Source organism: Oncorhynchus mykiss, chromosome 17 (genome assembly GCF_013265735.2).
Source record: "Oncorhynchus mykiss isolate Arlee chromosome 17, USDA_OmykA_1.1, whole genome shotgun sequence".
Lineage (NCBI taxonomy): Eukaryota > Metazoa > Chordata > Actinopteri > Salmoniformes > Salmonidae > Oncorhynchus > Oncorhynchus mykiss.
This window is the reverse complement of record NC_048581.1, coordinates 15,364,514-15,386,724: the sequence shown is the minus strand read 5'-3', so window position 1 is coordinate 15,386,724 and position 22,211 is coordinate 15,364,514. Positions and strand designations below refer to the sequence as shown.

At 43.5% G+C, this 22,211-nt stretch overlaps 1 protein-coding gene and 1 long non-coding RNA gene across 2 annotated transcripts in view; both read left to right on the top strand.

Moving 5' to 3' along the window:
- Positions 1-22,211, top strand: part of LOC118940092 — a 149,995-nt gene that overhangs the window by 51,681 nt on the left and 76,103 nt on the right. The window contains exons 16-19 of the mRNA XM_036948328.1: positions 3,736-4,068; positions 4,183-4,404; positions 7,535-7,867; positions 7,967-8,188. Of these exons, the coding sequence (XP_036804223.1) occupies positions 3,736-4,068; positions 4,183-4,404; positions 7,535-7,867; positions 7,967-8,188 (1,110 nt within the window). The remainder of the gene's footprint in view (positions 1-3,735; positions 4,069-4,182; positions 4,405-7,534; positions 7,868-7,966; positions 8,189-22,211) is intronic.
- LOC118940327 lies at positions 11,608-13,364 on the top strand. Its single transcript, XR_005036848.1, has 4 exons — positions 11,608-11,723; positions 12,003-12,083; positions 12,259-12,351; positions 12,432-13,364. It is a non-coding gene; the product is annotated as an uncharacterized LOC118940327 (long non-coding RNA).

Genomic DNA, 22,211 nt, shown 5'->3' with positions numbered 1-22,211 from the left:
CCACATCCTCATCGGCAGACTCGACAGCCTTGGTTTCTCAAATGATTGCCTCGCCTGGTTCACCAACGACTTCTCTGATAGAGTTCAGTGTGTCAAATCGGAGGGTCTGCTGTCCGGACCTCTGGCAGTCTCTATGGGGGTGCCACAGGGTTCAATTCTTGGACCGACTCTCTTCTCTGTATACATCAATGAGGTCGCTCTTGCTGCTGGTGAGTCTCTGATCCACCTCTACGCAGACGACACCATTCTGTATACTTCTGGCCCTTCTTTGGACACTGTGTTAACAACCCTCCAGTAAAGCTTCAATGCCATACAACTCTCCTTCCGTGGCCTCCAATTGCTCTTAAATACAAGTAAAACTAAATGCATGCTCTTCAACCGATCAATACCTGCACATGTCCGCCTGTCCAACATCACTACTCTGGATGGCTCTGACTTAGAATACGTGGACAACTACAAATACTTAGGTGTCTGGTTAGACTGTAAACTCTCCTTCCAGACCCATATCAAACATCTCCAATCCAAAGTTAAATCTAGAATTGGCTTCCTATTTTGCAACAAAGCATCCTTCACTCATGCTGCCAAACATACCCTTGTAAAACTGACCATCCTACCAATCCTCGACTTTGGCGATGTCATTTACAAAATAGCCTCCAATACCCTACTCAACAAATTGGATGCAGTCTATCACAGTGCAATCCGTTTTGTCACCAAAGCCCCATATACTACACACCATTGCGACCTGTACGCCCTCGTTGGCTGGCCCTCGCTTCATACTCGTCGCCAAACCCACTGGCTCCATGTCATCTACAAGACCCTGCTAGGTAAAGTCCCCCCTTATCTCAGCTCGCTGGTCACCATAGCATCTCCCACCTGTAGCACACGCTCCAGCAGGTATATCTCTCTAGTCACCCCCAAAACCAATTCTTTCTTTGGCCGCCTCTCCTTCCAGTTCTCTGCTGCCAATGACTGGAACGAACTACAAAAATCTCTGAAACTGGAAACACTTATCTCCCTCACTAGCTTTAAGCACCAACTGTCAGAGCAGTGCACAGATTACTGCACCTGTACATAGCCCACCTATAATTTAGCCCAAACAACTACCTCTTTCCCTACTATATTTAATGTATTTATTTATTTTGCTCCTTTGCACCCCATTATTTTTATTTCTACTTTGCACATTCTTCCATTGCACATCTACCATTCCAGTGTTTTACTTGCGATATTGTATTTACTTTGCCACCATGGCCTTTTTTTGCCTTTACCTCCCTTATCTCACCTCATTTGCTCACATCGTATATAGACTTGTTTATACTGTACTATTGACTGTATGTTTGTTTTACTCCATGTGTAACTCTGTGTCGTTGTATGTGTCGAACTGCTTTGCTTTATCTTGGCCAGGTCGCAATCGTAAATGAGAACTTGTTCTCAACTTGCCTACCTGGTTAAATAAAGGTGAAATATATATATTTTTTAAAAGGGTTAAGGTTAGGGTTAAGGATTCGTTTTGGGATTAGGGTTAGGGTTAAGGATTGGTTTTGGGATTAGGGTTAGGGTTAGGGTTAGGGATTGGTTTTGGGATTAGGGTTAGGGTTAGGGTTAGGGATTGGTTTTGGGATTAGGGTTAGGGTTAAGGATTGGTTTTGGGATTAGGGTTAGGGTTAAGGATTGGTTTTGGGGTTAGGGTTAGGGTTAAGGATTGGTTTTGGGGTTAGGGTTAGGGTTAAGGATTGGTTTTGGGGTTAGGGTTAGGGTTAAGGATTGGTTTTGGGGTTAGGGTTAGGGTTAAGGATTGGTTTTGGGGTTAGGGTTAGGGTTAGGGTTAAGGATTGGTTTTGGGGTTAGGGTTAGGGTTAGGGTTAGCGTTAGGGTTAAGGATTGGTTTTGGGGTTAGGGTTAGGGTTAAGGATTGGTTTTGGGGTTAGCGTTAAAGTTAAGGTAAGGGAAAATAGGATTTTGAATGGGAATGAAATCTGTGTCCCCACAAGGTTAGTTGTACAATACTGTGTTAGTGCGTGTGCTTGTGTGTATATGTGTGTGTGTGAGTCACTTGCTGTTTAGCCTCACAGCTTGGGGATAGCAGCTATCATTCAACCTGGTGGTCAGTCTTTAGGCTGCTGTACAGCTTGATGGACCGTAGAGGATTGAACATTTATCCTCCTATATTTGGGGTTCTGAGAATAAAACAGCTTCAGAAAAATCAATGTAGAAATATGTGTTTACAGTTCTACAGATCTGTTCAATAAGTGATTGTTGTTGTTGTTGTTTACAATGATGATGATGACTACTGTATATATTAGGAATTTATTTTTTGCATCATGTCAGTTTAAGTAGACAGACGTAGACAGACATGCAACACATCACACACATTACATACATAGTGCAGTAGACTTACAGACATACAGTATTCACATAGACAACCATATAGCACAATACAACACAACACAATATGAGCCTGGTTCATTTTCAGTAATGAGGCACTGTACCCCATTTACAGTTTCTACTTCAATGTATCAGGTGGAGTTATTCACCAGCTATAGAGTGAGTTGTTGTTTATGTTTCTAAGACTGCAGGGTGGGAGATGCAACAATGGCCTTGAGAACAGCAGGAAGTGTGTTGGTGGTCTTTCTCTGGTCTGTGACAGGTATGTTATTATTCATAACTTATATGTTTGTCAATCTACAGACATGTGTATTACATTTGCTTGTGTTCTGTTAGGCATCTCCACTTCACTTTAAATAGTTATGTTTTACACCTCACTGAGTGATGATTATCTGTGGTTTCTAATATGGCAACAAAGTGTGGACAAACCCTACCTTCAGTGTGAGCCAAATACCTTGTCCTAATTCTGATACCATTGTGATGTCTAACTGTGTTTCAGTGGTACTGGGTCAGGATGGCTGGAGTGTTACATACACCACTCAGAGTATCTGTACCTTGAAGGGGTCATCAGTGGATCTGTTCTGCTCTTACACATATCCCAGAGGTAAAGTCACAACAACCTTCTGGTTCACTAAAATGGAGGCTGGTATAGAACCTGAAGATCTAGGTCAGGACCCAGAGTATGCAGATCGTCTGGAGTATCACGGAGATAAGAAGAAAGACTGTACCCTGAAAATCACAGACCTGAGAGAGAGAGACTCAGCTACGTACAAGTTCAGATTATTAACAGATCAGGAAGGAGGGAAATATTCTGGAAGTCCTGGAGTCACTCTTTCTGTTACAGGTACAGTTACATTCAATATAGTTAAACTGTTGAATTCCATTTAGTTCAGGAAAATTGTCTTGGTTTGTGTTTATGTCTGTATAACATAGGATTTCCTCCATCTTTGTATTAGAGTGATAAGTCAGTGATAAAGGGATTTACAGTGATATTGTTTTTTCTCCAGGTCTTCAGGTGAAGGTGAATGGTGGACATCAGGATAAGACACTGACCTGTAGCACCACCTGTACTCTGACTGACAACCCCACCTACATCTGGTACAAGAACGGACAACATCTAGATGAGAGCACCTCCCCCCAGTACAAATACTCAGTCTCCAGGAACTATGATGACACTTATTCCTGTGCTGTAAAAGGCCATGAGGACCTCCACTCTCCTGCAGTGTGTGAGTGTTCATTTAATACATTATACTGTGTGTTGGTTTCACTATGAGAACTTGAGAGCTTTGAGCATCTCTAGAAAGAACTGAGAACACAATCCAATTGACCTCTTGTTATGTCACTGTGTTTCAGGTGTTCAGGGTCAGAGCTGCAACAGAGTGACTTACACCAAGAGGAGAATCTGTGTCTTGAAGGGGTCAACAGTGGACATATCCTGTACTTATGTTGGTTATTATTCCACCACATCATCATTCTGGTTTAGAAGTGATAAGTCGACCCCTGAAGACCTAACCAGAGACCCAGGGTATGCAAGTCGAGTGGAGTACACTGGAACATACGGAGTTCCCTTCACCCTGAGAATCTCAAATCTGAGAGAGGACGACTCAGCTGAGTATCGCTTCACTTTTAAAACAAACAACTTTGACTGGGGTCATAGTTTCCCAGGAACAACTCTGTTTGTCACAGGTAATAAATACTACACTGTATGATACAACTGTAAATCATATTGAATTACAGGATAAATATATTAACCATCCTGTTAACACAGAGGTGTATGTGGTTTTATACATATTGTTTCAGGTCTGCAGGTGAAGGTGACTCCTGCTGCAGTGGGACAGAAGACACTGACCTGTAGCACCACCTGTACTCTGACTGACAACCCCACCTACATCTGGTACAAGAACGGACAACATCTAGATGAGAGCACCTCCCCCCAGTACAAAGACCCAGTCTCCAGTAACTATGAAGACAGTTACTCCTGTGCTGTAAAAGGCCATGAGGATCTCCACTCTCCTGCAGTTTGTGAGTGTTTATTTAATAAGGGACAGATTGAAATTTACTGGGGGACGGGACAGGACTGGTCTTCAAAGTTTAAAATATTTTCACATGACCCTCCCCTTGTACTGTAAAATAAATGGAACACCCTCCCCCTCACAGAATTAACTCAAAATAATGTTTACGACCACAAATAAGAATAACTGTAGCGACCTGCACTTATAAACGTGATACCGACTTTGCCACTTCAGCCTGCTTTTGTGGCCTGATCGATGCCACGCAGGGCTACGGGCCAGAAGGTTGAGGGTTCCCGACCACCACAGACAAGCTCACCCTGCCTGTTCTATTACACTGCCATCATATACAAAATATATGCAACACATTTTCCACCAACAGGTTTCTTTGCCAATGCAGCACATAACCAATAAACAAAGCATACTGACTTCAGACACTTCAATGTCATGGTTTGTGTTTTCAACACCACAATACATAGACAATGTAAATCTGGACAAACAGAGAATACATCCCTCCCTACCTTGTAGTCTGACCCAGTATTGAAGGCTTGACAATCTCTGAATGTCATTCAACTTTTTGGTGTTTTGTAACAAATGTCTCTTTCCGTTCATCAAATGGCTGCTGCTCAGTTTGGATTGACTGATTGATTTTATTTGTCAGTTAAAAGAATGCATACAGTGGGGAGAACAAGTATTTGATACACTGTCGATTTTGCAGGTTGTCCTACTTACAAAGCATGTAGAGGTCTGTAATTTTTATCATAGGTACACTTCAACTGTGAGAGACAGAATCTAAAACAAAAATCCAGAAAATCACTTTGTATGATTTTTAAGTAATTAATTTGCATTTTATTGCATGACATAAGTATTTGATCACCTACCAACCAGTAAGAATTCCGGCTCTCACAGACCTGTTAGTTTTTCTTTAGGAAGCCCTCCTGTTCTCCACTCATTACCTGTATTAACTGCACCTGTTTGAACTCGTTACCTGTATAAAAGACACCTGTCCACACACTCAATCAAAAAGACTCCAACCTCTCCACATTGGCCAAGACCAGAGAGCTGTGTAAGGACATCAGGGATAAAGTTGTAGAACAGCACAAGGCTGGGATAGGCTACAGGACAATAGGTAAGCAGCTTGGTGAGAAGGCAAAGCTGCTGCCGCAATTATTAGAAAATGGAAGAAGTTCAAGATGACAGTCAATCACCCTCGGTCTGGGGCTCCATGCAAGATCTCACCTTGTGGGGCATCAATGATCATGAGGAAGGTGAGGGATCAGCCCAGAACTACAGGGCAGGACCTGGTTAATGACCTGAAGAGAGCTGGGACCACAGTCTCAAAGAAAACCATTAGTAACACACTACACCGTCATGGATTAAAATCCTGCAGCGCACGCATGGTCCTCCTGCTCAAGCCAGCGCATGTCCAGGCCCGTCTGAAGTTTGCCAATGACCATATGGATGATCCAGAGGATGAATGGGTGAAGGTCATGTGGTCTGATGAGACAAAAAATAGAGCTTTTTGGTCTAAACTCCACTCGCCGTGTTTGGAGGAAGAAGAAGGATGAGTACAACCCCAAGAACACCATCCCAACCGTGAAGCATGGAGGTGTAAACATCATTCTTTGGGGATGCTTTTCTGCAAAGGGGACAGGATGACTGCACCGTATTGAGGGGAGGATGGATGGGGCCATGTATCACGAGATCTTGGCCAACAACCTCCTTCCCTCAGTAAGAGTATTGAAGATGAGTTGTGGCTGGGTCTTCCAGCATGACAACGACCCGAAACACACAGCCAGGGCAACTAAGGAGTGGCTCCGTAAGAAGCATCTCAAGGTCCTGGAGTGGCCTAGCCAGTCTCCAGACCTGAACCCAATAGAAAATCTTTGGAGGGAGCTGAAAATCCGTATTGCCCAGCGACAGTCCCAAAACCTGAAGGATCTGGAGAAGGTCTGTATGGAGGAGTGGGCCAAAATCCCTGCTGCCGTGTGTGCAAACCTGGTCAAGAACTATAGGAAACATATGATCTCTGTAATTGCAAACAAAGGTTTCTGTACCAAATATTAGGTTCTGCTTTTCTGATGTATCAAATACTTATGTCATGCAATAAAATGCAAATTAATTACTTAAAAATCACACAATGTGATTTTCTTAATATTTGTTTTAGATTCCGTCTCTCACCGTTGAAGTGTACCTATGATAAAAATTACAGACCTCTACATGCTTTGTAAGTAGGAAAACCTGCAAAATCGGCAGTGTATCAAATACTTGTTCTCCCCACTGTATATAAACAATATTATTTTAAGTGAACAGGATTGGACAATAAAGTTGGTGACTTATTTTCATTGTGGTCCCTATGTTTTACATAAATACATATACAATTATATTGAACAAAAATATAAACGCAACGTGCAACAATTTCAACCATTTTACTGAGTTACAGTTCATATAAGTGTAACGGATGTGAAACGGCTAGCTTAGTTAGCTGTGCACGCTAACTAGCGTTCCAATCGGTGACATCACTTTCTCTGAGACCTTGAAGTAGTAGTTCTCCTTGCTCTGCAAGGGCCGTGACTTTTGTGGAGCCATGGGTAACGATGCTTCGTGGGTGACTGTTGTTGATGTGGGCAGAGGGTCTCTGGTTCGCGCCCGGGTATGGGCGAGGGGACGGTCTAAAGTTATACTGTTACATAAGGTAATCAGTCAGATGAAATACTGTATATTCATTAGGTCCTAATCTATGGATTTCACATGACTGGGCAGGGTCACAACCATAGGTGGGCTTGGGAGGGCATAGGACCACCCACTGGGGAGCCAGGCCCAGCCAATCAGACTGAGGTTTTCCCAACAAAAGGGCTTTATCACAGACAGAATTACTCCTCAGTTTCATCAGCTCTCTGGGTGGCTGTTCTCAGATGATTCCGCAGGTGAAGAAGCCGGATGTGGAAATCCTGGGCTGAATGTAAAAAAACACACAATCGTCCCCAAAACAAAAAATAAATAGATCCCTAATACATCACTGTAAAACTGTATACAATGTATATCAGTGTTGGTTTCATTTTGTAATATGAGATCTGTTAGCATTTCTAGATAGAACTGAGAATACAATCTAGTTGACCTCTTGTTATGTCACTGTGTTTCAGGTGTTCAGGGTCAGAGCTGCAACAGAGTGACTTACACCAAGAGGAGAATCTGTGTCTTGAAGGAGTCAACAGTGGACATATCCTGTACTTATGTTGGTTATTATTCCACCACATCATCATTCTGGTTTAGAAGTGATAAGTCGACCCCTGAAGACCTAACCACAAACCCAGGGTATGCAGGTCGTGTGGAGTACACTGGAACATACAGAGGTCCCTTCACCCTGAGAATCACAGATCTGAGAGAGGAGGACTCAGCTGGGTATCGCTTCACTTTTAAAGCAGACAACTTTGACTGGGGTCATAGTTTCCCAGGAACAACTCTGTCTGTCACAGGTAATACTACAACTGTAAATCATAATGAATTACAGGAGAAAATATATGAACCATCCTGTCAACACAGAGGTGTATGTGGTTTTATGCATATTGTTTCAGGTCTGCAGGTGAAGGTGACTCCTGCTGCAGAGGGACAGAATACACTGACCTGTAGCACCACCTGTACTCTGACTGACAACCCCACCTACATCTGGTACAAGAACGGACAACATCTAGATGAGAGCACCTCCCCCCAGTACAAAGACCCAGTCTCCAGTAACTATGAAGACAGTTACTCCTGTGCTGTAAAAGGCCATGAGGATCTCCACTCTCCTGCAGTTTGTGAGTGTTTATTTATTAAGGGGCAGATTGAAATTTACTGGGGGACGGGACAGGACTGGTCTTCAAAGTTTAAAATATTTTCACATGACCCTCCCCTTGTACTGTAAAATAAAATAATGTTTACGACCACAAATAAGAATAACTGTAGCAACCTGCATTTATAAACGTGAATTCCGACTGATCGATGCCACGCAGGGCTACGGGCCAGAAGTTTGAGGGTTCCCGACCACCACAGACAAGCTCACCCTGCCTGTTCTATTACACTGCCATCATATACAAAATATATGCAACACATTTTCCACCAACAGGTTTCTGTGCCAATGCAGCACACAACCAATAAACAAAGCATACTGACTTCGGGCACTTCAATGTCATGGTTTGTGTTTTCAACACCACAATAAATAGACAATGTAAATCTGGACAAACAGAGAATACATCCCTCCCTACCTTGTAGTCTGACCCAGTATTGAAGGCTTGACAATCTCTGAATGTCATTCAACTTGTTGGTGTTTTGTAACTAATGTCTCTTTCCGTTCATCAAATGGCTGCTGATCAGTTTGGATTGACTGATTGATTTTATTTGTCAGTTAAAAGAATACATATATCAACAATATTATTTTAAGTAAACAGGATTGTTGTTTTAAAGGATTTCACAATAAAGTTGGTGACTTATTTTCATTGTGGTCCCTATGTTTTACATAAATACATATACAATTATACTGAACAAAAATATAAACGCAACGTGCAACAATTTCTACCATTTTACTGAGTTACAGTTCATATTAGTGTAACGGATGTGAAACGGCTAGCTTAGTTAGCGGTGGCGCTAAATAGCGTTTCAATCGGGGACGTCACTTGCTCTGAGACCTTGAAGTAGTAGTTCCCCTTGCTCTGCAAGGGTTGTGGCTTTTGTGGAGCGATGGGTAACAATGCTTGTTGATGTGGGCAGAGGGTCTCTGGTTCGCGCCCGGGTATGGGCGAGGGGACGGTCTAAAGTTATACTGTTACATAAGGTAATCAGTCAGATGAAATACTGTATATTCATTAGGTCCTAATCTATGGATTTCACATGACTGGGCAGGGTCACAACCATTTTACTGAGTTACAGTTCATATAAGGTAATCAGTCAGATGAAATACTGTATATTCATTAGGTCCTAATCTATGGATTTCACATGACTGGGCAGGGTCACAACCATGGGTGGGCTTGGGAGGGCATAGGACCACCCACTGGGGAGCCAGGCCCAGCCAATCAGACTGAGGTTTTCCCAACAAAAGGGCTTTATCACAGACAGAATTACTCCTCAGTTTCATCAGCTGTCTGGGTGGCTGTTCTCAGATGATCCCACAGGTGAAGAAGCCGGATGTGGAAATCCTGGGCTGAATGTAAAAAAACACACAATCCTCCCCAAAATAAAAACTAAATAGATCCCTAATACATCACTGTAAAACTGTATACAATGTATATCAATGTTGGTTTCATTTCATAATATGAGAACTGTCAGCATTTCTAGATAGAACTGAGAATACAATCTAGTTGACCTCTTGTTATGTCACTGTGTTTCAGGTGTTCAGGGTCAGAGCTGCAACAGAGTGACTTACACCAAGAGGAGAATCTGTGTCTTGAAGGAGTCAACAGTGGACATATCCTGTATTTATGTTGGTTATTATTCCACCACATCATCATTCTGGTTTAGAAGTGATAAGTCGACCCCTGAAGACCTAACCACAGACCCAGGGTATGCAGGTCGTGTGGAGTACACTGGAACATACAGAAGTCCCTCCTACCTGAGAATCACAGATCTGAGAGAGGAGGACTCAGCTGAGTATCGCTTCACTTTTAAAACAGACAACTTTGAATGGGGTCATAGTTTCCCAGGAACAACTCTGTCTGTCACAGGTAATACTACCCTGTATGATACAACTGTAAATCATAATGAATTACAGGAGAAAATATATTAACCATCCTGTTAACACAGAGGTGTATGTGGTTTTATACATATTGTTTCAGGTCTGCAGGTGAAGGTGACTCCTGCTGCAGAGGGACAGAAGACACTGACCTGTAGCACCACCTGTACTCTGACTGACAACCCCACCTACATCTGGTACAAGAATGGACAACGTCTAGATGAGCCCACTTCCCAACAATACTCTAGTAATATCCTAGTAGTGTTGGGTCATTCTGCGGACAGTTACTCCTGTACTGTAGAACACCATGAGGACCTCCACTCTCCTGCAGTGTGTAAGTGTGAATTAAACTTTCTACTTAGAAAGTATCAATCATTTAATATCAATGAGAAGAGTATTACTGCTTTATCTATACATATTCATCATTACATAGAAATTACAGACAATGTCATAGATGTATGCATGTCTATAGTTAGAATGTTCAGTACATCAGACACTTGAAGAATAGTTTAGTAGACACTCAAGTCCTAAAGTGTATTATTATTGTTCATGTTTTGTGTAAGTGATAGGTTTAGATAGTCCTCTGAGTTTAGATATGATTTATTTTTGACATGATGTCATTTGAGGCTTTATACTACAGTCCTGACCCTCTGACATATTCTCCTTTACTAGATGCTCCAAGGAACCCCTCAGTGTCAGTCAGTCCCTCTGGTGAAATAGTGGAGGGCAGTTCAGTGACTCTGACCTGCAGCAGTGATGCCAACCCACCTGTGGACAAATACACCTGGTACAAGAAGAACGTAACCTCACCAAAAGCATCAGGACAGAGTTACAACATCACTAACATCATCTCTGAGGACAGAGGAGAATATTACTGTGAGGCCCAGAATGGAAAAGGATCTATGAACTCTACAGCTCTGATGATCATTGTAGCAGGTAAAGTTACATCTTCAAAACTTCAATACAAAATGATGTTCAATAAGAAATGATGTTTCAAGGTGATATTCTTCTAGTTTGCCTCATTACACTTTGGTTTATACATAGGCTTCTATATACAAGTATTGCATTAATGTCCTGTATTGCTGTATATTCGTTGTCACTTCATAATAACATGTACTCATATCATCCATTTGATCTTTTAGGGAAACAGACCTCAGTTGTGACTGCAGCTGTAGGAATCATAGTGGTGGTTCTGGTTCTCATCCTCTGTCTCTCTGGACTCATGTGGTTCAGGTGAGTGAAGAAGGAAAACTGATATTTGTATTATTCTTTTACCTTAGCACTCTGATTTGTTATTGACTTAATTCATTCAAAAATGCATTTATTGGCCCAACGCCCTTAACTGGACTAGTAACCGCAAGGTTGCAAGATCGAATCCCCGAGCTGGCAAGGTAAAGATCTGTCGTTCTGCCAAGAACAAGGCAGTTAACCCGCTGTTCCTAGGCCGTCATTGTAAATAAGAATTAGTTCTTAACTGACTTGCCTAGTTAAATAAAGGATTTTTTTTAACTGCTAAACTGTATTAGTAACACATCAACTTCCACTAGAGGTCAGTAGAGAGCAGAACTCACTCTGTCCATCTTTACAGGAGATTCAAGGGAGGAAGTGATGCTTCAACAGACACACAGGTGATTATATCAGTTATCAGTTAACCCCCCCCCCCCTGTGTAGTGTTAGGGCAAAAAACAAAACATGCACCCAGGGGGGTCCAGCTCCGAGTTTGGGAAACCCTGAGTTACAAATCCATTTTCATTCATTTACTGTCAAGACAGTCTCTTTCATATTATTTTCATTGTTACGTCTCTCTCTCTCTCTCTCTCTCTCTCTCCCTCTCCCTCTCTCTCTCTCTCTCTCTCTCTCTCTCTCCCTCTCTCTCTCTCTCTCTCTCTTTCACTCTCTCTCCACAGAGTGTCCGTCCTGACTGTAACAGTGACACGTACACAGGTCTGAACATGAGGACCATGTCCCCTGACTATGACACTCTGGCAGTAAGTCTCTTATAATACATTTTGATTGTTTGTGAGAGTGTTTGTGTTTTATACAGTACTTGAATGTGTTTATAGAAAATGATGGAAAGACTGTTTCAAAGAACACATGCATTCCCTCCCTCCCTCCCTCCCTCCCTCCCTCTCTCTCTCTCTCTCTCTCTCTTCCTGTCCACAGAATGTCCATCCTGACCCTAACAGTGACCCCAACAGTGACATGTACACACCTCTGAACATGAAGACCAGGTCACCAGAGTATGACACCCTGGCAGTAAGTGTGTTTGTGTGTTTGTGTGTGTCCATAAACATTTTAGTGGGAGTGTAAATTGCTAATTCAGTATCTTCTTTCAGAATATGAGGGGACCCTCCCACTTAAGAGAACCACTACAGAACCTGGACTGAAGAGAACCACCACAGAACCTGCACTGAGGAGAACCACCACAGAACCTGGACTGAAGGAAAGTACTTCAGAACATCAACTGAAGAGAACCACCACAGATCCTTTACTGAAAAGAACCACCACAGAACCTGGACTGAAGAAAAGTACCTCAGAACATCAACTGAAGAGAACCACCACAGATCCTAGACTGAAGAGAACCACCACAGATCCTGGACTGAAGAGAGCCACCACAGATCCTGGACTGAAGAGAGCCACCACAGATCCTGGACTGAAGAGAACCACCACAGATCCTGGACTGAAGAGCTACGGTTCCGATCCAAAGCCAGGCCTCACTCCTCTATTCTCTAGCAACCATATCTAGGTGGTTTTACAGACCATGAACTTTAACTTTGAGTAAATGCTGGAATATATTTTTTATTTTCTTATTCTGATAATTATGTATATTGATGATAAATGGGAGGGGTTATGCTTCTGCTTTTTTTCAATGGGATTTTCCCATTTCCATATTTTTTCTTGTGTACCAATCTGTTTCCTATCTATAGTTTAAGATAACATTCCTGATATTTTTCTAAGTGGATTTTGCCGTATTGTTATAACATCAATAGTACTACTTGCCTCAGCAACTAATGTGGATCATATTGATAACAGCTTTCTATTATTTGTTTAGCTTTTGGGCCAAGTTTCTCCTGATGTGTTTAATGATTTACTTTGTATTGCTGTCAGATATTATTAATTATTTTTATGTTTTATATTACGTAATCCTATATTGTTTTCTTTTATTAAAAAATAATAAATACATTACATATATTTAAGCATTTGCAGTTTTTTACATGTTATATTAATTATAATTGTATATTAAAAACATGTGTCTGTGTGTCTGTCTGTCTGTCTCTCTGTCTCCCCAGCCATAGTATAGACAGGCTGCACTACCAGACCCCACCACAGGGGCATAGTATAGACAGGTTGCACTACCAGACCCCACCACAGGGGGCGTAGTATAGACAGGTTGCACTACCAGACCCCACCACAGGGGCATAGTATAGACAGGTTGCACTACCAGACCCCACCACAGGGGCATAGTATAGACAGGTTGCACTACCAGACCCCACCACAGGGGGCGTAGTATAGACAGGTTGCACTACCAGACCCCACCACAGGGGGCGTAGTATAGACAGGTTGCACTACCAGACCCCACCACAGGGGGCGTAGTATAGACAGGTTGCACTACCAGACCCCACCAGTCGGGCATAGTATAGACAGGCTGCACTACCAGACCCCACCACAGGGACATAGTATAGACAGGCTGCACTATCAGACCCCTCCACTGGGACATAGTATAGACAGGCTGTACTACCAGACCCCACCACAGGGGCATAGTATAGACAGGCTGCACTACCAGACCGCACCACAGGGGCATAGTATAGACAGGCTGCACTACCAGACCCCACCACAGGGGGCGCAGTATAGACAGGTTGCACTACCAGACCCCACCACAGGGGCATAGTATATGCAGACTGCACTACCAGACCCCACCACAGGGGCATAGTATAGACAGACTGCACTACCAGACCCCACCACAGGGGGCGTAGTATAGACAGGCTGCACTACCAGACCCCACCACAGGGAGCATAGTATATATAGACTGCACTACCAGACCCCACCACAAGGAGCATAGTATATACAGACTGCACTACCAGACCCCACCACAAGGGGCATAGTATAGACAGACTGCACTACCAGACCCCACCACAAGGAGCATAGTATATACAGACTGCACTACCAGACCCCACCACAAGGGGCATAGTATATACAGACTGCACTACCAGACCCCACCACAAGGAGCATAGTATATACAGACTGCACTACCAGACCCCACCACAGGGGCATAGTATATACAGACTGCACTACCAGACCCCACCACAAGGAGCATAGTATATATAGACTGCACTACCAGACCCCACCACAAGGAGCATAGTATATACAGACTGCACTACCAGACCCCACCACAAGGGGCATAGTATAGACAGACTGCACTACCAGACCCCACCACAAGGAGCATAGTATATACAGACTGCACTACCAGACCCCACCACAAGGGGCATAGTATATACAGACTGCACTACCAGACCCCACCACAAGGAGCATAGTATATACAGACTGCACTACCAGACCCCACCACAGGGGCATAGTATATACAGACTGCACTACCAGACCCCACCACAGGGGCATAGTATAGACAGACTGCACTACCAGACCCCACCACAAGGAGCATAGTATAGACAGACTGCACTACCAGACCCCACCACAAGGAGCATAGTATATAAAGACTGCACTACCAGACCCCACCACAAGGAGCATAGTATAGACAGACTGCACTACCAGACCCCACCACAAGGAGCATAGTATAGACAGACTGCACTACCAGACCCCACCACAAGGAGCATAGTATATAAAGACTGCACTACCAGACCCCACCACAAGGAGCATAGTATAGACAGACTGCACTACCAGACCCCACCACAAGGAGCATAGTATATAAAGACTGCACTACCAGACCCCACCACAAGGGGCATAGTATAGACAGACTGCACTACCAGACCCCACCACAAGGGGCATAGTATAGACAGACTGCACTACCAGACCCCACCACAAGGGGCATAGCCATTATTAGAGGAGTTTGATTTCTGATTTAACCAAAACACTTCAACAATAAAGAAATACATGATATATCAAACATTGATTTATTGTGATGTTTAGCTACAATGTTTCCTGAGGGGAAGACCTCCCCTCAGGACTCCAGTGGTGGACCTCTCCTCCCCTCAGGATTCCAGTGGTGGACCTCTCCTCCCCTCAGGACTCCAGTCATGGACCTCTCCTCCCCTCGTGACTCCAGTGTTGGACCTCTCCTCCCCTCAGGATTCCAGTCATGGACCTCTCCTCCCCTCAGGATTCCAGTCATGGACCTCTCCTCCCCTCAGGATTCCAGTCATGGACCTCTCCTCCCTCAGGATTCCAGTCATGGACCTCTCCTCCCTCAGGATTCCAGTCATGGACTTCTCCTCCCCTCAGGATTGCAGTGGTGGACCTCTCCTCCCTCAGGATTGCAGTGGTGGACCTCTCCTCCCTCAGGATTCCAGTCATGGACCTCTCCTCCCCTCAGGAATCCAGTGTTGGACCTTTCCTCTCCTCAGGATTCCAGTCATGGACCTCTCCTCCCCTCAGGAATCCAGTGTTGGACCTTTCCTCTCCTCAGGATTCCAGTGGTGGACCTCTCCTCCCCTCAGGATTGCAGTGGTGGACCTCTCCTCCCTCAGGATTCCAGTCATGGACCTCTCCTCCCCTCAGGAATCCAGTGTTGGACCTTTCCTCTCCTCAGGATTCCAGTGTTGGACCTCTCCTCCCCTCAGAACTCCAGTGGTGGACCTCTCCTCTCCTCAGGACTCCAGTGGTGGAACTCTCCTCTCCTCAGGACTCCAGTGGTGGACCTCTCCTCCCCTCATGACTGCAGTGGTGGACCTCTCCTACCCTCAGGACTCCAGTGGTGGACCTCTCCTCTCCTCAGGACTCCAGTGGTGGACCTCTCCTCCCCTCGTGACTCCAGTGTTGGACCTCTCCTCCCCTCATGACTCCAGTGGTGGACCTCTCCTCCCCTCAGGACTCCAGTGGTGGACCTCTCCTCCCCTCAGGACTCCAGTGGTGGACCTCTCCTCCCCTCATGACTGCAGTGGTGGACCTCTCCTCTCCTCAGGACTCCAGTGGTGGACCTCTCCTCCCCTCAGGACTCCAGTGGTGGACCTCTCCTCCCCTCATGACTGCAGTGGTGGACCTCTCCTCTCCTCAGGACTCCTGTGGTGGACCTCTCCTCTCCCCTCAGGACTCCAGTGGTGGACCTCTCCTCTCCTCAGGACTCCAGTGGTGGACCTATCCTCCCCTCATGACTCCAGTGGGTGAGTATGTTTATTTCTGGTTATTCCACAGTATACATTTCTACAGTTATAGGTTCTATAGGCTGTCTCAAATAGCACCCTGTTCCTACATTCCTTGTATTTTGACAGTGGTCACCTCCCTCCCTTCCGCTCCTCCTTCTACATTGTGTGCTGTAGGTGAGGGGAGATATAATTAGAATGTAGAACTCTGATACTCTCTATGTTCTGTACTGTAGGTGTGGGGAGATATAATTCGAATGTAGAACTCTGATACTCTCTATGTTTTGTACTGTAGGTGTGGGGAGATAGAGAGTATCAAAGTTCAACATTCTAATTCTATGTTCTCTACTGTAAATGTAAATCTCCCTCGGCCTGAGCTGTGAAACATGGAAATGACATCATCATTAGAAGTTGAAGGGATCTTTGCCCAGTGAACCTCCTCTATGATGACCATGTTGTAGACACTAAGGGGGATGACATCTGTTGTTATCATGTGTTTTACTGGGTATGTATGGTCATGTGACTGGACACGTGACCACTTGTGATGTCATTGTGAGACTCACTGCCAGCCTGATGCCATAGGGTGCCTAGTAATTGCCCCTACAGGGGATAAATAAATGTTATTTTTGAATTGAATTACAGTTGAATATGGGGCATGTTCCAGGCAGACTATATTGCAGTCCCCTGCCTGCTCTCACAAACATTAGTCCTTATCCTTTTGTACCTAAAGGGGTACTGTAATTCAAAATCAAATAGCTAAATGATCCATGGTATGACCACCTTAAAACAATTCCATATGTCAACTAGTACAATAACCCTCCCGTCCCCGTCCACTGACGGCTCAGACTTCTAGATATTCAGAATCCCAGTGTCAGAGGGAGTCCAGTGCCTAAACACACGAATCAAATTGTATTTCAAACATGCGCCGATTACAACAGGTAGACCTTACTGTGAAATGGTTATTAAATGCTTATTAAGCAACAATGCAGTTTTTTATGTAAGGAATTTTCCTTTTTTTTAATTATAAAAATTGTAAATAAAACTAAAACTAAATCACAATAAAATAACAATAACGAAGCAGCAATAAACAATTATTCAATGTAAAAAAAAAATAAAAAAACGCATCACTCAGACACAATAAAACATAATAATCCCAGACAGACAGACAGACTTAGTTATATGGATGTCAGGGTTCACTTTGGGTCCGTTGTTCTGAAGATCAGAGAGCTGAAGACATCTCTTTCACACAAGAACACACTGGAAATACAGAGCAGCTTGCCTTGGCCTTGGCATAATGACAGCTCACTGTTGTCTGTTGTTTCTAGCTAGTTAATGTTGATAGCTAAAAGTAGGCTCACTAACTAGCTCACTAGTTAACTATGGGGTCTTGCTGTAATTCAGTGGCAGCACATCATATTGTTCACAATCCAGTCCATTCAGAGTAGCTGTGTGATGCAGAGAAATGCTAGTTTATTTAGGAAAAATCTTCATGTAGCTAACAAGCTAGCTGAGCTCACTTGTTCGCTCAATTCAAATGTCAGTTCAACATAAGTCCCAATATCACAGTATTTTTATGTTTGCGCCTGGTTAGTTCTCTATACATTTTACATTTTCAAATGTTATTTTACCTTCTATTTTGTATATTTCCATCAGACTACTAGGGACATATGAAGCCTGGAGTCTGCAGTAATGATGAGATGTCAGTAGGGAGAGCTCTAGTCTTGAACACTGGTACCAAAGATACTCCCCTTTCATCTGTTCTGGAACCTTCAGTACCAGCTGATGAACAGTGATGGGAATGGGTCACATTTTGTCTCTTGTAAAACATGTAGGCCCACTCCTCATATAAAGAAATGCAACTACAGTATTCTGACTTTAGACCATTTTCTATTTTGATACAGTAACATCCCTTATGTGACATGTTGTTGCTGCATGTTAATGACCTGACTAGACTACTCGATAAGTGTCAACCACAGAACTCACACATAGGCTATGTCTGCTTCTACTAATACTTACAGTAGACTACTTATTGTTTCCACACAGTGACAGTAAGTTGACTGACTGTTCAAGACCTCTCCTCTTCACTTCACTCTGTAAGTACACTTGACAATATCTTGAAATATAGTTTTAGTTTTGATGTTTTTAGCCAAACATCACATGACTTCCTGTATCTTTGTACTTGTTGGTTTATTTTGAACTGTGTTTTGGTTATTACATCAGGGCCTGTATTCATAAAGTGTCTCAGATGGTCCATATAATTATGATCTAAAAGGCTAAACTGATCCCAGATCAGCTTTCCTACTCTGATACACTTTGTGAATACTGACCCTGGACTGTGGTTTCATGTGTTTAGTTCAGTTTATTCATTTACATGTTTAAAACATGATCAGTAGAGTTTACCAGTAATACCCAGATCTCCATTCAATGTTCACTGTTTAACAGTTTAACAGTGTAAGTTTAACAGGGTCAAGTATAACTGTGTGAGTGAGTGAGTGAGTGAGTGAGTGAGTGAGTGAGTGAGTGTAAATTTATTTTACATATTTATCTGATTGTTGGATACAGAGTCATGACCAAAATTATTTGCACCCTTGACAAATACAGAGATATATTGTATGCTATAAAAAGATGGGATGTACATTGTACATGTGGTTTCACATAAAGACTTGTGCTGTTTTAAGAGCTATGAGAGCAATACATTTTGAAAATGGCCTAAAGCGTGACAGTAAGAGTGATTAAGTGGATTCTTCATAAGAGCTTTAGGAGTAGGAGTCATGGTGGGTTGTGTATAGGAGTAGTATTAACATGAGACACAGTGATGGTGGGTTGTGTTTAGGAGTAGTATTAACATGAGACACAGTGATGGTGGGTTGTGTTTAGGAGTAGTATTAACATGAGACACAGTGATGGTGGGTTGTGTTTAGGAGTAGTATTAACATGAGACACAGTGATGGTGGGTTGTGTTTAGGAGTAGTATTAACATGAGACACAGTGATGGTGGGTTGTGTTTAGCAGTAGTATTAACATGAGACACAGTGATGGTGGGTTGTGTTTAGGAGTAGTATTAACATGAGACACAGTGATGGTGGGTCGTGTTTAGGAGTAGTATTAACATGAGACACAGTGATGGTGGGTTGTGTTTAGGAGTAGTATTAACATGAGACACAGTGATGGTGGGTCGTGTTTAGGAGTAGTATTAACATGAGACACAGTGATGGTGGGTTGTGTTTAGGAGTAGTATTAACATGAGACACAGTGATGGTGGGTTGTGTTTAGGAGTAGTATTAACATGAGACACAGTGATGGTGGGTTGTGTTTAGGAGTAGTATTAACATGAGACACAGTGATGGTGGGTTGTGTTTAGGAGTAGTATTAACATGAGACACAGTGATGGTGGGTCGTGTTTAGGAGTAGTATTAACATGAGACACAGTGATGGTGGGTTGTGTTTAGGAGTAGTATTAACATGAGACACAGTGATGGTGGGTCGTGTTTAGGAGTAGTATTAACATGAGACACAGTGATGGTGGGTTGTGTTTAGGAGTAGTATTAACATGAGACACAGTGATGGTGGGTCGTGTTTAGGAGTAGTATTAACATGAGACACAGTGATGGTAGGTCGTGTTTAGGAGTAGTATTAACATGAGACACAGTGATGGTGGGTTGTGTTTAGGAGTAATATTAACATGAGACACAGTGATGGTGAGTTGAAATCCTGACTAACGTGTCGGGTCCTTTCCTTTTTTTTTGTTGAAGCACCTTGTCAGCGATAACAGCCTTGAATCTTCTTGGGTATGATGCAACAAGCTTAGCAAACTTGAATTTGGGGAGTTTCTCTCATTCTTCTCTACAGATCCTCTCAAGCTCTGTCAGGTTGGATGGGGAGCGTCGCTGCACAGCTATTTTCAGGTCTCTCCAGAGATGTTCGATCTGGATTGTCCTGCCTCTGTCTGGGCCACTGAAGGACATTCAGAGACTTGTCCTGAAGCCACTCCTGCGTTGTCTTGGCTGTGTGCTTAGGGTCGTTGTCCTGTTGAGAGGTCCTGGGCGCTCTGGAGCAGGTTTTCATCAAGGATCTCTCTCTACTTGTTTTTCTTTCCCTCAATCCTGACTGATCTCCCAGTCCCTGCAGCTGAAAAACATCCCTACACCATTATGCTGCCACCACCATGCTTCATCGTAGGGATGTGCCAGGTAACCTCCAGACGTGACACTTGGCTATTGAGGCCAAAGACTTCCATCTTGGTTTCATCAGACCAGAGAATCTCATTTAGGTGCCTTTTGGCAAAGTTCAAGCTGGCTGTCATCTGGCTTACATCTGGCCACTCTACAATAAAGGCCTGATTGGTGGAGTGCTGCAGAGATGGTTGTCCACCTGGAAGGTTCTCCCATCTCCACAGAGGAACACTGGAGCTCTGTCAGAGTGACCATCGAGTTCTTGGTCACCTACCTGACCAAGGCCCTACTCCTCCGATTGCTCCGTTCTTCCATTTAAGAATGATGGAGGCCACTGTGTTCTTGGGGACCTTCAATGCTGCAGACATGTTTTGTACCCTTCCCCAAATCTTTGCCTAGACCCAATCCTGTCTCGGAGCTCTACAGACAATTCCTTTGACGTCATGGCTTGTTTTTTTCTCTGACATGCATAGTCAACTGTGGGACCTTATATAGACAGGAATTTACCACAGGTGGACTCCAATCACATTTTAAGGACGATCAATGGAAACATGATACACCTGAGCTCAATTTCGAATCTCATAACAAAGGTTATGAATACTTGTGTAAAAAAAAACAGTTTTTGCTTTGTCTTTATGGTGTATCCTGTGTAGAATGATGAGGGAAATGGTTTATTTATTCCATTTTAGAATAAGGCTGTAACGTAACAAAATGTCAAAATAGGTAAAGGGATCTGAAGACTTACACTGTATAAATGTTTTGAGGGAAATAGTGACACAAGGAATAAATAGAGTGAATAACGAATATCAATAACGAGTAAAAATAACATCTGTTTCACAGTACCGAGTCGTTGTGCAGGGTTACGAGGTAATTAAGGTGTTTATGTACATACATATAAGGGAAAGGGGGGATACCTAGTCAGTTGCACAACTGAATGCATTCAACTGAAATGTGTCTTCTACATTTAATTCAAGCCCTCTGAATCTGAGAGGTGTGTGGGGCTGTATAAATGGACGTAATTGTCGCCCGGGAGCAGTTGTTGTTGTGGGTTAACTGCCTTGCTCAAGGGCAGAACTGCAGAATTTACTGCTTTTGCCAGTTCAGGAATTCAAAACAGCAACCTTTACTGGCCCAACACTCTTAACCGCTAGGCTACCTGCTGCCCCATAGGTAGAGGTAAAGTGACTAGGCATCAAGATAGATAATAGACTAAGCGAGCATAGAAGTAACTTACTGTATTTCGTCTGGTGGACTTGTGTCACTGGGCAGCTCGCGGCTGGATTTCCCTTTGTAATCCATGATAGTTTGCAAGCCCAGCCGCATGCTTCTCGCTTCAGAGCCAGCATAGTAGGATTCAGCCTTAGTCCTGTATTGACGCGTTTCCGGTTTGATTGCTCTTCGGAGGTCGTAGCAGAATTTCTTTAACCGTCCGGATTAGAGTCCCGTTGCTTGAAAGCGGAAGCTCTAGCCTTCAGCTCTGTGCAGATGTTGCCTGTAATCCATGTCTTCTGGTTGGGGTACGTCTGCAGGTCACTGTGGTGACAATGTCGGCGATGCACTTATTAATGAAACGGTGAACGACGTGGTCAATTCCTCAATGTTATTGGATGAATCCCGGAACTTATTCCAGTCT